Source organism: Perca fluviatilis, chromosome 15 (assembly GCF_010015445.1).
Source record: "Perca fluviatilis chromosome 15, GENO_Pfluv_1.0, whole genome shotgun sequence".
Taxonomy (NCBI): domain Eukaryota; kingdom Metazoa; phylum Chordata; class Actinopteri; order Perciformes; family Percidae; genus Perca; species Perca fluviatilis.
In genome coordinates this window covers 28,414,080-28,436,950 of record NC_053126.1, presented here as the reverse complement: position 1 = coordinate 28,436,950, position 22,871 = coordinate 28,414,080, and the positions used below count along the sequence as shown (strand labels likewise).

Sequence of the window (22,871 nt, the reverse complement as noted above, 5' to 3'; positions counted from 1 at the left end):
TGACTGATAGGAACAACAATCTTTGAAACTGGTCCAGTATTAAGCGTGAACGCTGTAACCAGCAGCCACACACCGGACTGCAATGTAACCCTATGGGACAAATGTGCATCGTCCATTTGGTCCACTAAAAGTGCTGTTTTGCCGCTGACAGACTCAGATTATTATTCTAAGTGTCTGACAACATTATGGAAAGGATCCCTTTCGAGACCTTACTCTTTAACCAGAAACAGCTCTGAAGTCGCTAGCCCTAAACCTACCAGACTCCATTTAGAAAAGCAATACTTTTAGCATGTATAGAGCCAACATATTTTCACATGTAAATGGGTAAACTGTCTTTATTTCAACCAAAACTAGAGTTGTGATGGTTAGAAAAGTGGAAAGGCAGCTTTTCATAGTTTTATTTTGTTTCTGTCGACTTAGAATGAAGTGTATTTTACGCTGCTAAAATTCCTGTTAATTTACATGGAGTCTGGTGAATGTAAACTGAAGGTGCATTGGAGCCGTTTTCGCTGACTGCGGACAGCAGCGATCTCGCTTAATACTGGACCAATGTCAAAGATTGTTGTCCATCAGCAACTTAGACACACAACCATAGGAAAATAAGGGTCCAGGTTGAAGAAAAAAAAAAACGGTAGTTATCCTTTAACCTTTCCTTCAACTATTTGAACTACCCAAGTTAAGATTTGTTTCTAATTTCATTAAGATGAGTTTAGTTTTATTGTGTTCTCCTCTGTCTCTGTCCGAATGATTCCCTGCTCTGTGTTTTGTGTCTCAGTCTCTGGCAGCAGGTTTGACGTGCAGCCAGCCGGTGGCCAGGCTGCGTGCGCTGCCTCTCTGGCTCTCCCTGCAGTACCTCGGCCACAATGGAATCGTCCAAAAGATCAGACATGCCACCGCACTGGTGAGCATCACTTAACTCCCTCTACACCCCAGTCATTTTCACATTTCTGTCAATACATCAGCCTATTTCCCAACAAACTAGGCCTTTTAAAATTTAACAACAATTCAAATATTGGCAGAAATGAAATGTGCCAAGTTGTAGGAGCCAAAGTCAACAAAAAATAAACTTGAGTTTGTTTGTTTTTGCTCATGTTGAAGTTTCTTAAATTCTTATAGTCCTTTGCTGTCAACGCACATTGCATTCAACAAAAGGTATTGTGATAGGTCTCATGTTCTATGTTTTGAGCTAGTTGTTTTTTGACTGTAATGTAACAAACAAGTAAAGTCATGTCATGTACAGTAGGACAAAAATCAGCAGGTTGGAGATTTTCAATTTAGATTCCTGTCTGAGAGAAGCTCGGGGAAATGTTCGTATGAAAGTAGAAAACAGGAATGTTTGCTAATAAATTCACACAACACAGCAAGCTGAGGTGACATCTATTCTCTGGTTCTGTGAGTGCAAACTTATTAACGAAAGACGTGGTAAATAAATAATCAAGTCATGAGTAATCCTGCCTACTGCTGACATTCTGAAGTGGATATTATAAAACGTTTGATTTGCCACTACACAAGTGTTATATTATGGAGTTAGGCAATAAAATCATACTCTTTTCTTTGGTAGATATGGACAATTGGTCATTCTCCTTTATCTCTGTCCCCTCTAGAGCCAGCAGCTCCTGCAGAAGCTAAAAGCTATGACCTCCATCAAAACATCGGTAGGTGTTCGCTTAATGTCCTGCCAGAAATTAATGACACAATGTTTACCTCCCAAAAAAGTGAACAGATATTTTGTGAGAACGCGCACAATCAGGAAGCAGGCCGAAAGTACCAAGTACCCCACTGTAAAAAAAATAATAATCTGTGCACTTACTGTTTTCTAACCAAAATATCCAAAAAGTGATTTTCCTGTACAGCTTTATCTTTGCCTTATGCCTCAGCGCTTAATGTCCTAGTGCTGCAGTCATCTATTCACAGTGCTGCCCACTACATGCTGCCCTGCCTTTTTTGATAATTTCGGCGCTGCACAGCGCAAACGCTCTATCTCGCAAAGTTAATGAAAGTGAAGAATATTTATGTGTCCGCCCGGTGATTCAGACCCGCTCCAAAATGTAACGTGTTCCTCCTTGGCCCATGCTACACCCAAAAACAAACAAACATTGAATCCGTTAGTTTTTTGTTTTTTTTAAGCCCGGTAATTTCCTAAAACAGTTTGTCACTGTAGTTTTAAGCAAACATAACTCAAACAGGAGGAAATTGCATTTGTTGATTATTTGGCGGTCCTGTTCGGATACCAGTAGACAGCACCAGTAAAGATAGCTATTTGTTTTATGTACAAGTTCCATACAAATTCAATGTGTCTGTACGTTGAAAGTATTCTACTATTTGACAACAGTTGATTTTATTTGATAGATGTATGGGTAGACTATAGGACGTCATTTAGACATTGTGAGGTTCGAACCTTTAGTAACTGGACCTTTTTTGAATTTCGACTGAATGTGGGGTTGAGTCAAAAATAAACGTGTGTGTGTGTGTGTGTGTGTGTGTGTGTGTGTGTGTGTGTGTGTGTGTGTGTGTGTGTGTGTGTGTGTGTGTGTGTGTGTGTGTGTGTGTGTGTGTGTGTGTGTGTGTGTGTGTGTGTGTGTGTGTGTGTGTGTGTGTGTGTGTGTGTGTGTGTGTGTGTGTGTTTTAATTGTAATGAAGGAACATGTCAGCCAGTGCAACAGTGTGGATCACTGATGTGTTTTTAACAACGATGGAGCTTTAAGGCCCAGAGGAAGAAGATCTATCAGGCTGTGATGCACACACAGACTTTGTTAGTAGATCCACTCATTACCGGTTTGGCAAAATTATCAATTAAAAAAGCAGCTTAAAGAAATAAGATTCAAAGATGTTATAGTAGCAGATTTCCTTACATTTCAGCTAATAGAGTGATATGGAGGTAAATATCAGTTTGTCTGAAGGCTGATGGATCTCAGTGGTGAACTGTAACAGGTAACCTTCTGTTAAACTGTGACGAGCTTCATGATATCAGTAGATGAGATGGCTGGCAGAGGGACAACTCGCTGGCTCAAGAGCAGCATATGTGACAAATGTCCTCTTATATACTAGAGTACCTGATTAGATTTTGGCACAATCATTTATTATATGATATTATCACCACCCACGTGAAATTCAACAGCGTTGGAAGAAGTATTCATATCCTTTACTTAAGTAAAAGTACTAACACCACACTGTCAAACAGTAAAAGTTCTACATTGAAAATGTTACTTAAGTAAAAGTGTATCATCAGAACAATGTACTTCAAGAAGTACTCGATGCAGAACAATCCTCCCATTGTAGAAAGTGTAAAGAATCCAAACAGTTGTGTGTTTAACGGTCTAATCATTTCAGATGGACTTGTAGGCCCTTATATTGTTGGCTAGTTTCATTTAGAATAAAACATCAGATTTTATAAACTACATGTGTTTTATGTGCAGAAATCTTAATTTGTAAAGTAACTAGTAACTAAAGCTGTAACAGATGAATGTAGTGGAGTAAAAAGTACAATATTTATCTCTGAAATCTAGCGGAGTAGAAGTAGAAAGTGGCATGAAAAGAAAAGACTCAAGTAAAGTACGAGTACCTCAACATTTGGACTTAATTACAGTATTTGAGTACATGTACTTGGTTACATTCCACCACTGAAATTCAAACATATTAGAAATGTTGGCTGTTTAATCATTTTATTCACATGATAGACAGCACAGGTGCAATCTTTCTGTTTGGTACAAGCATCAACGCCTCTTCATGTACTGTAGATCCATAACTAACATGTATAACTTGTATCACATAAAAAAAGGACCTCCAGCTGTTGAAAGACCACATCCATTTGTGTTCATAGGATGTGCTTCAGACAGAGATGTCTTTCGCCGAGGCTCTGACCATGGTAAAACCAGTGTTGGGTTGATACTAACACAGTCTCAGGGGGACAGACTTGGCTTAAAGGCTTGTTCACTGGCATCCACGAAAGGCAAACACTGCGTCCATAGCGTCACTGAGATGTAATATGACGTGAATTCATCCCAGCAAAGTAGCTGGGATTAGTAGCATTCTACATGACCACAACTGTAATACATATGCAGTGAACAATCGGAGTGTTGGGGATCAGAATCATTACACAGTGGTACTCCGACTCCCAGACAGTAGCTTGGTAAACGAAGGATGAATGCCGTTTTGGTCACAGTCAGCCACATTCGCTGTGAAAATGCTGCAGTTTGAGTTTGAAGTACCGCTGTGTTAGTAAGCTGGTAGAGAGTGTGTGTGTGTGTGTGTGTGTGTGTGTGTGTGTGTGTGTGTGTGTGTAGCTGTAGTTATAGTCAGTGTGGGTTGCTTTGGTTTCAGGGCGTGGTGTCGCCGATCCCGCCCATCTCCGGGGCTTCACTGCGGGACGTTCTGGGCTCTCTCTTGCTCTCTATTGTAGGTGGGACCGAGCCTCTGTCTGTCTCCCTCATCCCCCCCTCCACTCCCCCCGTCTCCTCCCTTCTCTTCCTTTTCTTTCTTCCTGTCACTCCTGACCATTTGCCTTCACTCACATCAGCTCAGCAGTATTTGGGTCTCCATTGGCTGATGCACTGTTTACTTCCTAATTGTTTAGGATGTGGGCCACTCAGGCATGTTCTTTGAGGTACTTCAGGGAATGCCTCTCCACCCTCATTATGCTTTGTTGCCTTTTGGAAGAAATACAAGGGTCATGAATAATTAATGAATGTGTCATGTGCTGTTGCATCTCATTACTTCTTTTTGTTTAAAATCCAAATACCAGTTGGTGATGCCTTGTGCAGAGTAGAAGGTCTTTAGGACTCCCAGAGAGACTTTGAATATCTTCAAGTGCTCATATTATGCTTTTTGGCTTTTTCCCTTTACTTTATAGTGTTATCTATCTTTTTGTGCATGTTATAGGTTTACAAAGTGAAAAAGCCCAAAGTCCACCCCAAAGGGACTTACCATCTCCAACAGAAAACACTGTTCACAAACTGCTCCAAACAGCTCTATTGTAGTCCAGCCTTTACTTCAGAGAGAAACGTGCGTCGCTTTGTAACACACGTTATAATGCTCGCCTAGCTGCTAGCGTGGCACACCCTCATACTCTGCAACTGACTAGCTAGCAGTACTTACTGCGCATGTGCGATTCCCAACAAAGATGGAACAGAAGTGCGATGCCTCACTCTGTAGCTAAAACACAGAGCTCAACACACAGGGTGAAAAGAGGAGCTGCAGCAATGTGCACTACAACAAAAATATGGTGTTTTTTGAAAATTAAACCACATAAAACTATTCTGGTACAACCTCTTAATACAATTATGAACCTGAAAATGAGCATCATATGAGCACTTTAAGCTAATGTGTGGATGTGGACTCCCAGGTACCTGAGGGAGCTCACCCTCTCTACAAGAGTCCCATGGATTCTCAGGGTTTTGTAGCTCCCCTGCTGCTTCCTCCCAGAGACGTTCAGTAGGAGGCTGTTGGCCTCGCAGCATAGCGATAGCTGCTTCTTCTTCTAACTGTTGGTGATCTGGCCTATCACCACTGTGTCATCAGCAACCTTTGGGGGGCACCCCTGTTGACAATGACTGGCCACCTGAGATTGTGATATTAAAAGCTAAACTGAAGTTAAGAAAGTCTCCATGCATTTTAAATGACTGTACAGTTACTGCACAGTTTTGTACGGTTACTGTACAGTTAGTGTGCAGTTAGTGTACAGTTACCCTGTTTGACTATTAATCGAAGCCCATCAGTGGCAACAGGTCAAGCAAAGCAGTCTAAATATCTTTTTCTTTAGCTATTTCCTTTAGCCTATTAGGATATACTGTCTAGTCTGTCCAGCGTGTTCTGGGTCTGCCCCCCCCCCAGCTCCACAGGGCGGTGTCTTGAAGGTATCCTAATCAGATGCCCCAACTACCTCAACCTGAAGGAGAAATGCTCCTAATTGAAACTGATTCCTTACATTTACACAAGTCCAAAGCAACCCATTCAAGGGTCTTCAAATAATTGTAAATGCTGCTGGTTAATAATGGTTGTCACTCATTCTCTGTTGTCTACGTAGTACTGTGGGTTGTGTTTTGTTTGTGCAGCTAATTCTTAGCAGTTAATGTTTGTGTATTTCTTTGGTATCTAGTAGACCAGGCCAATGGCAATCCTTGAAACCTGTCCTGGTTGCAGCTAGCATTTGTCACGTATTCATGGCTAAAAAATATGACAGTTATTGTTCTGTTTTTTTTTTTTTTCAACACCACGTATGCTTGTGAATTATTCATGACCCTCAAATCTTCAACGCAGACTCGCTAGCCTTCACCCACCCACCCCACCCCTAAAAAATGCACAATGCCACATATTGATCAGCTTCTACTTTTTGTAATGTTCTAAACTGGAGCTGGAGCTTGGTTTTGGCTGCTTCATACCACTGAGAGGCAAGGACTCGGGCACCACTTCCATAACGACCAGTTTGACAAATCAAACAAGAAATGTTTGTGACATACAGTTACAATTACCACAGACATAACATATAGGAGCTTCAGAAGGCATGGACACTAAGCAAAATCTTTAATCCATGTTAACATTGCACCCTTTCAACCGATTATGGTTGTTTTGCATGTCATACAGCAGATCACTTGTTCAGTGTGATAATAAGGATCTCTTGAGTCTCCGATGGCTGATCTGTGTCTTTGTGTGTCCAACAGGTGGAGGATGAACTCAGCTCGCCTGTGGTGCTATTTAAGTTTTCCCAGGAAACGAGTGCTGGTAAGGACAGATCTCCTTTGACCCTACAAACGTTGGGATGAAAAAGTTCAGTAACACTTTACTTGAAGGTATCTACGTAAGAGTGACATGACACTGTCATGAACACATGAACCCTAACCCTAACTCTAACCTGCGTTTTAACCCAAACCTAACCCTAACTTGTCATGACAAAAACCGAATGACACTTAATGACAGAAGCGTTATGTCATAAATAGGGTTGGGTACCGAAACGCGGTGGTTCTGTTCGCACCGGTTCCGACGTAAACGGTAGTAACGAGACCGAATAAGAACAAAAAATTTTGGTTCCGCATTACGGTGCCTGGCTACGTTACCGTTAGCTAGTAGCTGGATTAAACACAATGGTTAAAATGACATGATGATGATAACTGACAGCTTACGTTAAACGGTGTAAAGTGTGACTGTATTTCCCTGAAGAGGATTCCAACATCGGGATGTAACAGTCCGCAGATTCCGCTTTTGTAGCAATTTACTGCTGAAATAAGTCATTGTTATTGTTATTACATTATTAATAAATCATTTAATTTTGACCATATGGCCTTAGCAATAAACAAACCATGCTCCTTTTTTATATTTTATATTATATACATTATAAATATGTTATATATTTCGGTTCAGGCACCGATTAGGCACCTGCACTGTTTTAAAAGTACCATTTTAGCACCGGTATCGGGGGGGGGGGGGAGATACCCAACCCTAGTCATAAACGTTTATGACTTGTTTATAATGTTTATGACACGTTCATGACAGTGTAAAGTCACTCTTATGTAGATACCTTCAAGTAAAGCAGTGTTTCTCAACGAGCGGTACGCAAAGCGTTCAGAAGATGATGGGGGCGTTGGAAGCAATATTTTGGAGAGGCGTTGAGGTGCCCTTGGGGGCGTTTGTTTGTGACGCGTTTAAACCAAAGATTCACAATAACAACACATGTTTACACTTAAACTACTAAAGAATAAGTAGTCTGCAACATTAAAAGCTGCCAGTTTACAGCGCGCACTGGACCAGACGAGGGTATCTTCTCTGTGCTTCTGTCAGCTTTGTTTGCAACTCCGTGCTGCCTTCATGGAAACGGGACGTCAGAGCATCGTCTTAAATGAGCTCTGTAGCTACTACATGACGCGCTGCGTTCAGATAAAAAAAGCAATCGCCGGATGTCCTGTTGTTTTCTGTAACCCCCAATGTAGTACAAGTAGACTTTATATTTAACCGTAACACTTTTTCGTCAGATGGTTTATTAAACAACGTTTCCCTACTGTACCTGAAGGCAGCTTAATTTCACGGAGAAAGAGAGAAAAAAAAAGAAAAACGTAGAGAGATATCGACTGTGCCTCGTTGTTTGCTCCCGGCCAGTTCAGGGTTGTGTTTGGGGTTTTAAATCTTTCTTATGGAAGCGATAGAGGAAGTGATGTCACTGTTTACAATGCGGGCTTCACACCTCCACAAAACACAGCGGATGTATGGGGAGGCGTTTTCTCAAACGTTTTTTTCTGCTATTTACACCAAGACAGGCCATAGTAACATAGCTAGACTCTTCTAAGTATTAAAAACGCCTCTCACTAACTTTCGAAGGTTGTAAACTTATTTCCATTCGGCAGTAGCTAGGTGTCGTTCTTCAAGTCGTTTGTCATCACCAAAATACTTGTGTGTGTGTGTGTGCTTGTTTTCCGTTGGAACAGTTCGATTTTAGATTTGAATGAAAAATAGATTTGAATGTTAAATTGCTAGCTGTTTCTGATTGGCTACTGTTAGTGTTTGTAATAATAATAATAATACATTTTATTTAAAGCGCCTTTCATGACACCCAAGGTCACTTCACAACCAAAAAAGGACATTCAAATTATAGTCATCTTCTAAAGGTGCTGAGGTTCACACCATGCAGCAGGCCTTTTGATAATACCTAATTATAGTTTGAATGTTACATATCTAGTTGTTCTGATTGGCTGCTGTTATTTAATTTGAATGTCAAATGGTTGCATTTGTTTTTAAAACCTGTAAATATATATAATTTCTATTCACATGGCGTTTTTGATACCTGGGAAACTAATACATGTGTTGTTTGTCATTCAATGATTTGATTTTTTGATTATTTTTGATAACAATAGTAACAACAATAATAGGCCTATATTAGGGCGTAATCATTAATATTCGGGGCATTTAGCCTACATAATATTTGATGGGGGGCGTTAGGGACCTGGATAATGGATAGGGGGGCGCTGGCACAAAAAAGGTTGAGAACCACTGGCCTAAAGGTTAGAGACGCAAGCTTGTGATCGGGAGGTCGTCTGATCAATCCCCAGACCGGACAGGATAAAATCTGGGTGGGGAAAGTGAAAGAGCAGCGCTTGTCCCTCCCCTCATTACCACCACTGAGGTGCCCTTGAGCAAGGCCCTTAACCTCCAACCGCTCCAGTGGAGCTGCTCAGTAGCCAGCAGATCAGACTGTGGTTATACCGGGCAGCTTCCAGGTGTGAACGTGTAACTGTGTAAATGTGATCAGGGCGTTCCTGCAAAAGAGAGGTTGCCTCTCGGAGAACCTTCCCTGAATAAATAAAGGTTGAATAAATAAAAAAGGAGCTTCCCCGGTCTTATAGACCAAGACTACCTCTTTTGGTCGGAACAAATTTTGGCTGTTTGGTCCGGACCGTGGTCCGGGGGAGGTTTCACACCTGTAATCTTGGTTTGGATCAAACTGAGAAGTCCGAAAGTTTGGACCAAACGAGTTAGGTGTGAAAGCCCCCTTATTCACTGCACAGTGGAGACAGATGTTCACATTCGCTGTAGAATTCTCTCTGAGCAGAATGAGTTTCTGGTGGTCTCTGTTAAGTACTCCAGCCTAGTCTTTAAATGCCGCCGTTCAAACTCAGTTTATTCTTTATTGTAGTGCTAAAGTCAAGTGACGACGCTATAAAGACCGTTGCCGTGCTTGCGTCACTCCCTTACCCCTCCTACCTGTTCCTATGGCCACTTGGCCAGTGCGAATGCAAATGGCAAAACCAGTTTTGGGCGAGAGTAGTTAGTAGAACTGGTTAGAAGTGGACTGTTCCTATAACTACGTTCCAGTAACTACTTGGACAGAAAGAGGCTATAGACCCAAAACGTCTGTTCACACTAATCACAAGTGCTTTGATTAGTTAAGGTGTAGTCTATATCATACGTTTCATTTAGGGGATTGCTCCGGTGCCACCGGAAGATCCGCCGAATGGCCCTCATTTTCAGCTGGATGTCCGTCCCCTTCCTCTTTCTTTGTGTTGGCGTTCTAAACTCTGGTGGATTTCTGAGGACTACGGTTAACTGCACGTCAGATCTCTGCAGGGTAAATCCAGACAATTAGCTAGACTATCTGTCCAATCTGAGTTTTCTGTTGCACGACAATAAAACTACTTTTGAACGTACACATGTTCCACCAAAACAAGTTCCTTCCAGAGGCTATTTTGAAGAGGCACCGTTGCTCCGTCCAGCGTTTGGCGCCGCCCAAGACCATTGTGATTGGTTTAAAGAAATGCCAATAAATCGGAGCACGTTTTTCTCCCATCCCAGAATGCTGTGTGAACCAACCAGACCTTCCTTTGCAGTGCTGTGGAGGAAGGTCTGGCAATGTGAGACTGGTTAAGGTGTGAATCTCTGCTGATAAAGAGTCTTTGTCCATCAGACCCCGTGATGGAACAGTAATGTACTGCAGGATAGGATGTCTATGGTGAACATCTTTAGATGTTTGTATGTTAGCTGTTAAAAATGTGTTTTAAAAATGGGGATTTGTGTAAAAAGATGTTTATAGATGTGAAAGGTTCAGTTACTCGTTTTCTGTCGAGTCTCATGGTCCTCATCAGCTTAGTTGTCATCACATGACCTGAGTATGGAACATCAGTCGCATGATAACAGGTAGTTCTATATTGTGGGAGATGGTGACCTCTGTTCCTGTGACCCTGTTCAAAGATGGTCTTTGGTGTCAGAGTGAATCGCCCAATCTCTCTCTCTCACACACACACACACACACACACACACACTCACTCACTCCTCACTCACTCACTCACTCACTCACTCACTCCTCACTCACTCCTCACTCCTCACTCACTCCTCCTCCCACTCCATTCAGTCATATGTGGATGTGGATATTGATCCCCACTGTTGACATGTGTCTATTTGTAGAATGTATAGAGATACATCGATGTATCGATACACAGACGCCAAGTATCGATCTTTTATGATATATGTGTTGGTCAGTTTGTCTGCTTGACAATCCCATTTTGCAGCAATAAAATTGAAGTGAGATGAACAAACAGAGAAATTTATCTTTTAGATAAAACAGATGTTGACAAAATTTTCCTTTGAGGACATCATTTGAAGTTAGGAAGAATTTGAAGTTGGAAAAAAGGTAATACATTGCATTATATTGCAGAATATTGCAATATGTTTAAAATCGCAATAATATTGCATCGTGATGATATCGTATCGTGAGGCCTCTGGTGATTCCCACCCTATATATATATATATATATATATATATATATATATATATATATATATATATATATATATATATATATATATATATATATATATATATATATATATATATATATATATACACACACATACACACACACACACACACACACAGAGAGACCTGCTGCAGCTCCCTCTCCATCCTCACTGATAAGAGGCTGTGCTATGTGTAGAAGGGTCCTCACTGATCTTTCATGCTGTTACGTGGTGGTTAGAGTTAAAGGTGTGACTGGGTTGTCTTTTGCTTTAGAAGACTATAAGATGCACTTACAAGCTCTGAAGAGCTAGGAATTTCCCCTTTTTGAGCTTATACCATTTTGTTACACATAATGTTCCCAAATGCTCATAAATGAAATTCCATGCTCAAGCATGTGAATGGAGTTCAGGGATTATTCACATAATACCAAGATAATCGCAGTATATTGTTGTGTTCTTCCTTTCCCTTTCCCTCTTTCTTCTGATGGTAGCGTCCAGTGGGGGTTCAGTGGAAGGTTACTGTGCTGGGGATAAAGAGGTGCTGGATGCCTTCAACAGATGGGTGAGTGTTTCCTCCTCCTTAACCCTCCTGTTGTCCTTGGGTCAAATTTGACCCGTTTTCAAAGTTTCTATATCAGAAATGTGGGTTTCCTTCAAGCAAATTGCACAAAAATGACACGGATAGTTCCATAGAAATGCTCTTTGAGTATAATTAATGATCAGTTCATTACTTTCATTTAATTTTGGGGGGTTTATTGAATTTTATAGCATTTGGAGGAAAAAATGAAATTGTCTCAAAACAGTATCCTGACTTAACTGACGTATACCAGTCTGTGATTCTCTCAACATACCTTAACTGTTAGTAAAAATAATTCATAATATCAGCTTTTTTGTAACAAAAAAATTTAATTTGTATAATTTCATATAAATGATGTTTATTGGTCATGAATGCCACAAAATAAGTGTAAAACTAATAGGTTAGTGTTAGTGGTTAGTGGTGAATCCAGTGGTAATGAAAATAAAGCTCAGAAAAAAAGAAACAAAAACCTTGAAAAAAGTGACAGAAACTTCAAAAAAAGCATCAAGAACGTTGAAAAAAGGGTTACTTTTTTATCCGGAAGGACAACACAAGGGTTAAACACATACTGTGCCTTGTATTTTTGTGCCTATGCTAGTTAATGCTCCGAAAATTAAGATTTTTATATAAATGAAATAATGTGAATGAAGCGGTTGTGGGATTTAAACATCTGCAGGCTGATTGGCTGATAAGAATGTTAGATCTTTCTGTGTTTGTTTGATGCACATAGCAGCTCACAAGGTGTTCAGGTGCCAGTCTGAAATATCCTGCATACTGAACATGATACCATGTGCTGATAGTATTTAGAATATGAACAATAAAACATGGTGGGCGGGAGAAGTGTTTAAAGCTCACACTAGTCCACACCTCGCCGTGTGCACGCTTTCAAAGTAAGACATGATTTAGAATGTAACCATGGATTTATGGATGTTTGGTTGATAACTTATCACATTCTATCTGAATTCAGGTTTAAACTCTCACCCTTCTAAAGTCCATGGCCATGGCTGTGTGCACGGTTGTGTCCAGTCTCCAAACAACATTAAATTTACTAATTTGGTGTGACTATTGTGTGCTATAACAAAAGGTTCAAAAGTCAGAACTGAACCTTTTTTTCACAAAATAATGTTCTCAACACTTAAAGAGACCCTATTATACTCCTTTTCAGTGTCATATTTGTACTCTTGGGGTCTGCTAATATAGGTTTACATGCTTTAATGTTCCAAATAATATTATCTTTCTCATATTGCCCATTGCTGCAGCTCCTCTGTCTGAAACACTCTGTCTGAGCTCTTGGCCCCGGCTTCTTGAAAAGCCCAAACAACTATACAACACACTTAAAGACGGGGGAAATCCAATAAAGCATAGTAGGGGGCTCTTGAACACTTACCTCTCAACAACCACACAGTTAATATATTCCTTTCCCATTTCCCCTGGGTGCAGCTGGGTGAACAGCTGCTGCAGCTGGTTCCCAGCAGCGGGGTAGATGTAGTGGAGCTCGAAGACGAGGGTACATGTGTCCGCTTCAGTCCCCTCCTGACTGCTGCAGGTAACACACACACTCACATGATTTTTAAATGTTAAAAACTGTTAGCTAGGGTTCAAACAACACCAGGTAACAGTCCTGACCATGAGTTTCTCCCTCCCGTCCAGTTCTGGGGACCCAGCAGGAGAACATTGAGGAGCTGGCGGAGAAGCTGGCACAGCTGTTGCCCGTGATGTGCTCTACAATGTGCCTCAGACAGGACTTCAGAGAGGAAACCCACCGACACTCCCCCTCACTCACATACATCCAGGACCTCAGCTGGCCTGGCCTCGGCGCTGTGCGGTAAGAACGGAAACACTTGAAAGGCATAATATGGAGTGAGTGAGTGAAGTGATGATTGAGAGGGATTACTTTTGTATGAGTTTATATGTTGTTTTTTAGGAAAATCCTGCATATTATACAGCACTGTGGAGTAAGGTATTGCTACATCACAGATGCATTCTGAGAAAGGAGAAAAACACAACACACAGAGAGAGGAAGGGGAGGGTCAAAGGAGGCTTTATCCTGAAAATGTACTTCCGTTGATCCAGACTAGGGAAAGAACAATGAGTGATCAAAGTGGTGGTTCAGCAGATCTGAATGAGTTGGCACACAGGTGGGGGAGGTTCAGAGGTAGTGCAGTTGATGAATTGGCTCACTCACAACACTTAATTGGAGAGTTTTAAGGATGGGATGAAAGCAGTAGATGGTCAGGTGACCCTCCTCAGATAAATGAGATAGTACATACAGTGCTGCTCATGAGTATAGGAACCCATGCTAAAGTTGACTAAAAAGAGGAATAAAAAAATCAGATTTTGGAAATTGATCTTAAAGACTTAATTTAAAAAATGAGGAAAAATTCAACCTTTAAGGACACCAATTTTCTTTGTGAATGAATAATGTATCGTAAATAAATAAATGTTCTTCATTAAAATACAGGGGGCATACGTAAGTACACCCCTATGTTAAATTCCCATAGAGGCAGATTTTTTATTTTTAAAGGCCAGTTATTTCATGGATCCAGGATACTATGCATCCTGATCCCTTGGCCTTTGGAATTAAAATAGCCCCACATCATCACATACCCTTCACCATACCTAGAGATTGGCATGGTTTTATTTCAGTTATCCTAATGGCTGGTTTGATTTGCATTGAGAGATGATTTTGTGGAAAGTACCCCATGCCAATCTCTAGGTATGGTGAAGGGCATGTGACGAGGCTATTTTAATTCCAAAGGCCAAGGGAACTTTATCAGGATGCATAGTATCCTGGATCCATGAAATAACTGGCCTTTAAAAATAAAAATCTGCCTGCCTCTATGGGAATTTAACATAGGGGTGTCTATACTTGTGCCCCCTGTATTTTAAGGAAGAACATTTATTTATGTACGATACATCATTCACAAAGAAAATTGGTGTTCTCAAAGGTTGGATTTTTCCTAATTGTTTCAATTAAGGCATTAAGATCAATTTAAAAAAAAAAATGTATTCCTCTTTTTAGTCAACTTTAGCAGGGGTTCCTATACTCATGAGCAGCACTGTAAGATCAGTGTGTCAAGTTGATAAATGGGCTGGATGGATGGTTAGAGTTACATCACTCTGTAAGTCATATGGTTCAGTGAGTGCGGTGTGCAAACAGGAAACAAAGGTGGTGGTTACTAGATATTTAAGTTGGTTAGGTGACCCGTTGGATTATTCCACACCAGCAGCTGGATAGAGTAGGGGATAAGTGTGACGCTTGGCAACTGGAAGACGACGGAGAAGTCAGAGCACTTCCTCCGAAAGATAAATAAGGTGTTACATAAGTGAAGTACAGGGATAAGTGGGTCTGCTTCGGTAGAAATGGACTTGATTAATTGGCTGGAGTGTGGGGAGAGTTAGAGATGGAACAGGAGAGTAGGGGTTGGTTGGTTACAGTTGCAAGCAATTCCTCAGGCAAGTCTCATTAGGCGAGGAACCATCGGTGAAAGCGAGGTTGATAAATGGGCTAGATCAGTCCTGCCATGTCTGAATAAAGCCATAAGGAACATTTGTGTGACCGATACCTCTGTGTAAGCCATCACAACAGACTGATTGTTGGTGATGCTGTTGTGGAGCACTTTTCTGTTAAATGCCTGCCTTTAATTGTAATGTCAGTGTTTTCCCTGGCTTTGAGGAAGATTTATGTGCCTGTATTTGGTGGGGGGGTTAGAAAGTAAATAACAGAAAATGTTATGTTTTTCAATTTAACAAAAAAAAAAAAAAAAAGCCATTTCTTTGGACATTTTGTTTCTATTTGTAGTTTTTTTTTTGCGTCTCTTTGTAGTCGTGTTGTGTCTCCTTTTGGCCATTTGTGTTTCCTTTGGGGTCAGTTTGTGTCTCTTTTGTGGTAGTTTTGCGTCTCTTTTCCACATCACTTTGGAACGTTATTGTCACCATATGTGTTTGGAACGTTGGAAAATCTAGAGCAGATAATAAATAAATAAATAACGCTCAAAAAGCTTAAAGACTAAACTTGCTAAAGAAGTCCAACTACAATCATGAGGTCTGAGAAAAGACTTTTAGTTACATTCATTCAGCTTAGGCGCTGCACCTAAACCTTATAACGGCAGGGAAACCCCTGAATGTCTTGTAGTGGTTGTATTTGTCGGACAGTTGCCGCAGACAAAAGGATAAATAAACACTACATAGATTAAACCAGCAGCGATAAACAAATGACCAACCTTTAAACAATGTTGGGATCAGCTGTGGTGCTCAGTAGGATTCAAAGTGTGTGTGTGTGTGTGTGTGTGTGTGTGTGTGTGTGTGTGTGTGTGTGTGTGTGTGTGTGTGTGTGTGTGTGTGTGTGTGTGTGTTTTTTTTTTTTTTTTTTTTTTTTTTTTGTGTGTGTGTGTGTTAAGGTACGAGCCTCAGACTGAAGGAATGGATGAGAGCAGGAGGAAGCAGGAGCTGGAGAAAATCAACACTGAGCTGCTGAAGAAACTCCAAGACCTTGACACTGACATCGTTTTCTCCACTGGTTAGTGCCTCTTCACAACTCAGAGGCCTGTCAACTGTGTATTGACAGCATTTCTCACCTTTTTTTCTCACCTTTCCCCATCTCCTCCTCTCTCTCCCCAGGCCCTGAGTTTGGGACAGAGGAGCACTGTGTCTTTGTTGGCATGGTGACGGAGGACGTCGATGTTTCAGAATTGGTGGATACAGTAGCTGCCCTCGGGAGGGACATAGAGGAGAGCGGGAGGGTAACTGCTACATCATTCTTTTTTTTTTTATAGGATACTTGAAGGGCTATTAGATAGATGCAAAAAGGTTCATCAAAGATTAAATGAATAGTTTACACTAGAAAGAGAAAGGTGACGGACATCCGGCTGAAAAGAGGGACATCCGGCGAAATTTCTGCCGGCACCTGAACAATCCCGGAAATGTAACGTCGTCGAAATAGACTACCCCTCACCAGAATACTGACAAAGTGGTCGCTATTATTATTATTTTTTTGGTTGTTATATTTTAATAGGTTATAATTAGCATGATTGGGGGTAATTGTGTTACTGTAACCCATCTTTAAATGATGAAAAAGTAAGAAAGAATGAATGGCTTGACAAATTTTCCCCAACAAAAACTCCCCCAGTTTGATTATTTGCAAGGTGAAGCTGTTCACCTTGGAGGCATGTTGGAGCTGCGCTGGGAACCGATCACTGTTGCTCTTTCTCTCTGTCAGCCCTGCTACCACGCAGGACCACAGCGGTCTCCTGCAGAGAGGCTGTAGTGGAAAACAAGCTGCAACTACCGGCATTGATAAGTGAAGCCAAAGCTGCATTCTCTCTAATTTCCACTGGCTCCCAAAAGAAGTCAGTTTCTATAGAAGTCTGTGAGAGAATGACTTCTCGATTGATTACCTCAGTAAAGATTTTCGTAATGAGTTAATTTTCTCAATCGCTAATTTCGAGTCTTCTTCAATACAGCATGATATTCATTTAGTAAATGATGGTCCCATTTATTTTAAAACAGACGATAAAGCAGGGGAGGCTTTAGGACCTGTCAATCAGGACAGAGGCTTAGCAATGCTAACCAGTGCTAACACTGTGGACATTAAAATAGACCTTGACTTGTTTTTGGCTGTTGCCGTGTTTTCATCTTAAACTTTGACCCTCTCACTGTGTGTTTTCACTTCAGCGAATTTAACTGGAACATTTCTGACGCCTAACATTGTCTTGTATAGTGCTGGTAGCACCTTGCCAACCAAAGCTAGCTAGCTAGCGCTAATGTTAGCTGGTAACTTAAGGGAAAGTCTGCCTAATTTCTGTCCTGGCGTACATGCAGATGAATGGCTCCAGTACCCAGAGGTCTGCGTTCACCCTCCGGTAAATCTCCGCTGGATGACTCAGAAGGGTTGAAAATCCGGGACTCTTCCTCTTTAGCGCTTAGCTTAGTACCATTGAACCCATAGTGATACTGGCTTAACCGTGTTATTCTCCAAAATACCAAGATGGCTACTGCCAAAATGTAATCTTCAGGCTTCAAAACGGCAGTACACAAACCAATGGGTGACGTCACCAATGCTACGTCCGTTATTATTTTTACGGCCTATGGTGGAAGTGCATGTTAGCGCAGCCTGGTTTGCCATGGAGAAATGCTAAAAGTCAGTCACAAAATGGTTTCTTTTCATAAGGTCGATATCATCAGGCGTTCCCAAAACATCTCTCTTTCCCGGATTGGATTCTGCCTGAAAGTGTCTTCCTGGCACTGGGAGACTAGTGACTCAGAAGCGTCACCTTTTCCTCATGTGAGGGGTCAGAGCTGACCCCCCCCGGCCTCCTCATGCACACGCCCGGATCTATCAAACTGAAAGACTTAACGTGTAGACATGGTCCCAGGCTTCTAAATGGTACATATCAGGCTTTAGTGTTAATTACGGCAGACATGAATGATGAAGGGCTTCTTTCAAGATAACAACTGTACAGGAATAAATCCATCACAATAACCTGACCTAATGATCATACAATGATATATTAAAAGTCCCAGCTTTGGTTGTTGCCCAATAATTTTTGTTGTAGAAAATGCATATAGGAATCACATGTTCATAGTAATGTACAGTATGTTAACTGTGTTGTCTTTTATTTGACATTTATAAATCATAGTGACTCTTTGTTGTGTAGCTGTTGGAGAACATGACAGAGGTGGTGAGGAAAGGCATCCTGGAGGCAGAGCAGCAGCTGCAACTGGCCAATGAGGAGAAACTCATGGAAGAGGTCTGTCTGTCTGTCTGTCTGTCTGTCTGTCTGTCTGTCTGTCTGTCTGTCTGTCTGTCTGTCTGTCTGTCTGTCTGTAATCTTTGCTTTCATGTGTCTCTGTCTGTAGGGGATGCTGAGGCAGCTTCCTCTGGTTGGCTCTGTGTTGAACTGGTTCTCTCCATTTCAAAGTTCCATTAAGGGCCGGACCTTCAACCTGGCTGCAGGTACAGTGTGTCGTTGTATGGTGACCATTAGGACACTCTGAAGTGGCCTTAATGTCACATCAGGTGTAACTTTTCAACCCAGTGATGAGCTTGAAGCGCAACACAATCAAAAGGGAGCTTTGTGGTAGTCTAAAATGTCACATGAATATCATCTACTTTTTCAAACTTCATTCAACATGACTGCTTTGTCAGTCTTTTTTTGTAATTGTCCCACAATTATGAGTGGACCGTTGTAAAGAACTTATGTTCAAATACGAGTCTAATATAATATACAGTACATATGATGTAAAAGAGACCCCATTTTAAAACATGCTGAATGTACACGAATGGCCATGTGTTGCTACATACAGTACAGGGTTAGAACCATACTTACACTGTGTGTATTATGCTGATAAGCTCTTATTAAAGGGACCACAATGGAAATAAGTCTTTGGGCTTTATTGTGTTATCCCTGACTATTTATGTATTTTTAATGTATGACACAGAGTGCTGTTTCATATTTTTTATATTTAAGTGGTCAAATAAAATCAATCAATCAAAGGTCCCATGGCATGAAAATTTCACTTTGAGTTTTTTAACATTAATATGAGTTCCCCCAGCCTGCCTATGGTCCCCCAGTGGCTAGAAATGGTGATAGGTGTAAACCGAGCCCTGGGTATCCTGCTCTGCCTTTGAGAAAATGAAAGCTCAGATGGGCCGATCTGGAATCTTCTCCTTATGACGTCATAAGGAGCAAGGTTACCTCCCCTTTCTCTGCTTTGCCCGCCCAGAGGATTTGGCCCACCCATGAGAAAGAGAGCGACATCATGGCTTGAAAACAAGCGAAGCATGGCACTTGGTCAAGGCCACACCTCCACCCTCCACCTCGCCACCCCTCTCTCCTCTTCAATAGCATTTAAAGCTACAGACACAGAAATGGCACATCCTAAGTAAAGCTCATTGTGGGACTGGCTCTAGTGGCTGTAATTCTGCACCAAGGCTGAATTTCGGGAAAGAGACTTCAGATACAGTATTAGGGGACCACTGAGGCCTATATAAAAGCATCCAAAAAGCAGCATGTCATAGGACCTTTAAAGGTGTGTGAATGTGTGTCAGTATTTGTGTGTAACATTCTGTAAATGTTAATGGTGTGTGTCCAAAGGTTCCCTGGACTCCACAGAGGTGACGTACTCCACCAAGGCCCAGACAGGCAGGCCGTCCCTGCAAGAGACTCCCACCTCCTCATCAAAGAAACTACCAGGTAGCATTGTCTTTTTTTTCCCCCCACTAGTGTTAAGTTACCATCAGTAAGGGCGCTGACACACCAGGCCGATTATCGGCCGTTGGACAATCTGGCGAGGTCAGTGACTCGAATCTGTTCGGTGTGTCCCATGCCGTCGTCAGTCTGGGGGGCTGTCGGCGTTCATTTTGGCCGACCTGACATGTTCGGTCGGCGGCAGGGCAGTCGGGACTCACCCGGAAATGACGAGCGGGATGAGGTGACTAGAGTCTCTCAAAATCTGAGGAAAATCTTAAACTGACCTTTGTTGAGCTGAAACGAAGACAGATTCAGCAATTGCATGGCCTATTTCTCGCTTAACGTGTTTTCAGAAACACGTTTCAGTGAACTATTTTAGTACAATATGAGATCGTATTCTGAACGGCCGCCATGACTGTCTGGCTCTGAATTTCCGGAGAAAACAAACCCATGTGACGCGTTCGTCCAATCAGCTGCCGGTTTTCATTTCCTGGGCAACATTACAGATTAGCGCCGCCTGCAGTTATAGAGATGTATTACGTCTCGTCTCCTCTCGTCTTTTTGGTGTGTTCTGTGGCAGTTTTTTGGACCTCGGACGCGGCTGATCATATCGACGGGGTTTTCTGTCAACGGTCGGCCGTCGGCTAAATGTGTCTACACCTTAAGACTGAGCTCTTCCTGCAGATTTATTTCAAATGAAAAGCCTACCAATAAAGGAAGGGATAATCAATCAATCAATCAGTCAATCAATCATCAACATGTATTTATATAGCGCTTTAACGCAGCCAACAGGTATCCAAAGTGCTTTACAACAAGGACCAAGAATAAAACAACATAACATACAACAAATAGAATAAAACATAGAATACAGTAAAATCAGAAAAGGTTGCAATAAAACAGGAGGAAGAAAGGGAAAATGTCACAACGCTGCTATGTAGTAAAAGCCATCCTAAATAAAGAAGTTTGGATTTAAAAAGAGCTACGTCTGAAATAGCGCGAATGTCAGGAGGTATCTTGTTCCAAAGTCTTGGGGCAGCAACTGCAAAAGTGAAGATCACCCCACAGTTTGTACAGTAAAGTGTTTTTTTGTATGTTGTTCATTCATTCGTTATTCATTCATTCAAGTTGATTGGATGACCGTAATGACCTGTTGAGCTTGCGAAGGGTTTGAGTCTCTGACAAATACGCCGGGGCTAGGCCATTTAAGGCCTTAAAGGGGTGATAGAATGATTATATAGGGTATTTTACACTGTTCCTTAAGGTCTCCTAATGGGGTATGTAACATTGGTTGGGCTGAAAATTGCCCGAATGATATTTTATTAGGCCCTTAACTACCCTGTGAATATGGCTCTATTTGGAACAAGAGCTTTTCTTCCAAATATGGTATGCTCATGAATATTCAGAATGAGCTACGTGCTGATTGGTTTGAGCAAACTACATAGAAACACATGGGAGACTCTCATATTTCAGACACTGCAAAGTTATACATTGTTTATCGGGCTATTTCGTTATTAAATTCACTTTTGATACTTTTTTAAGCGAGAAATCAACTATATAAAGCTCAAATATGGGCCGTTTTACGAAAATTGATGGCTAATTGCAAATTTGGTAAGACTGTGTGTCGGAGTTCAGCCGCCGTGCTGCTCTTCGCCCGCCTGCCTTCCTTCACAGACCGCGGCCTGCTATGAGGTACTTGGAGCTCGGTCACTGCTGCAGCCCACAGCAGGGACTACCAACACCGCTGCCCTGACAGAGCTCCAGGGCCTTCAACTCCCCCTTCCTGCTAGCTAAATGGCCGCTAGTGTGAGAGTGAGAGCGCCAGCGAGCTTGTTACACCAGCAATCTGTTACCACATGTTACACACATGCACGCCACTTATACAAAATCTAATTAAAGGTCTTCTAAAGCTAACAACGGTGTCCGATTTCAAGTTAATGAATATTTGTGAAGACAAAGTGTTTTGTTAGCTGTGACTGTCCCTTCAATCCTAGCTATGTGTAGCTACAAACCACGGATAGTTAGTTTCCTTTTGCCTTTAATTCGATTATATTTAGAGTTTGAATTTCACACTCCACTTACACAACATCTAAATATATGTCTTATAAACCTAACAACGGTGTCCAATTTCAATTTAATGAATATTTGTGAAAACTAGGTGTTTGTTAGCGCTGTCCCTTCAATCTTAGCTATGTGTAGCTACAAACCACGGATAGTTAGCTAGCTTCCTTTTCGCCTTTAATTCATTGTATTTACAGTTTGAATTCCTACCACTTACACAAAATCTAACTATATGTCTTATAAAGCTAACAACGGTGTCCGATTTCAAGTTAATGAATATTTGTGAAGACAAAGTGTTTCAGTTAGCGGACTGTCCCTTCAATCCTAGCTATGTTAGCTACAAACCACGGATAGTTAGCTCCTTTTCGCTTTAATTTGATTATATTTACAGTTTGAATTTCGTCACGCCACTTACACAAAATCTAACTATATGTCTTATAAAGCTAACAACGGTGTCCGATTTCAAGTTAATGAATATTTGTGAAGACTAGGTGTTTCGTTAGCTGTGACTGTCCCTTCAATCCTAGCTACAAATCACGGATAGTTAGCTTCCTTTTCGCCTTTAATTTGAGTATATTTACAGTTTGAATTTCACACGCCCACTTATACAACATCTCCCTAAAGGTTTTATAAAGCTAACAACGGTGTCCGATTTCAAGATAATGATATTTGTGAATTCCAGAGGAATTCTAAGAGGAGGGCTAGCTCTCATTGATAGAGCTACATCCAGCCGCAGGCTCTATCAATGAGACTCGGGACAAGCGGGCGTTTATTTCCCCAATAGTTTGTTTAAATAACTCAACACATTATAATTACACACATTAAAAGATT

The 22,871-nt window shown here is 41.3% G+C and overlaps 1 protein-coding gene across 1 annotated transcript in view; it reads left to right on the top strand.

The window, feature by feature from the left end:
* pdxdc1 (pyridoxal-dependent decarboxylase domain containing 1) overlaps positions 1-22,871 on the top strand; it is a 34,002-nt gene that overhangs the window by 6,426 nt on the left and 4,705 nt on the right. Inside the window, exons 9-20 of the mRNA XM_039824326.1 lie at positions 776-901; positions 1,605-1,655; positions 4,321-4,395; positions 6,657-6,717; positions 11,705-11,775; positions 13,231-13,336; positions 13,441-13,615; positions 16,191-16,309; positions 16,411-16,532; positions 18,447-18,539; positions 18,649-18,745; positions 19,887-19,985. Coding sequence (XP_039680260.1) covers positions 776-901; positions 1,605-1,655; positions 4,321-4,395; positions 6,657-6,717; positions 11,705-11,775; positions 13,231-13,336; positions 13,441-13,615; positions 16,191-16,309; positions 16,411-16,532; positions 18,447-18,539; positions 18,649-18,745; positions 19,887-19,985 — 1,195 coding nt within the window. The remainder of the gene's footprint in view (positions 1-775; positions 902-1,604; positions 1,656-4,320; positions 4,396-6,656; positions 6,718-11,704; positions 11,776-13,230; positions 13,337-13,440; positions 13,616-16,190; positions 16,310-16,410; positions 16,533-18,446; positions 18,540-18,648; positions 18,746-19,886; positions 19,986-22,871) is intronic.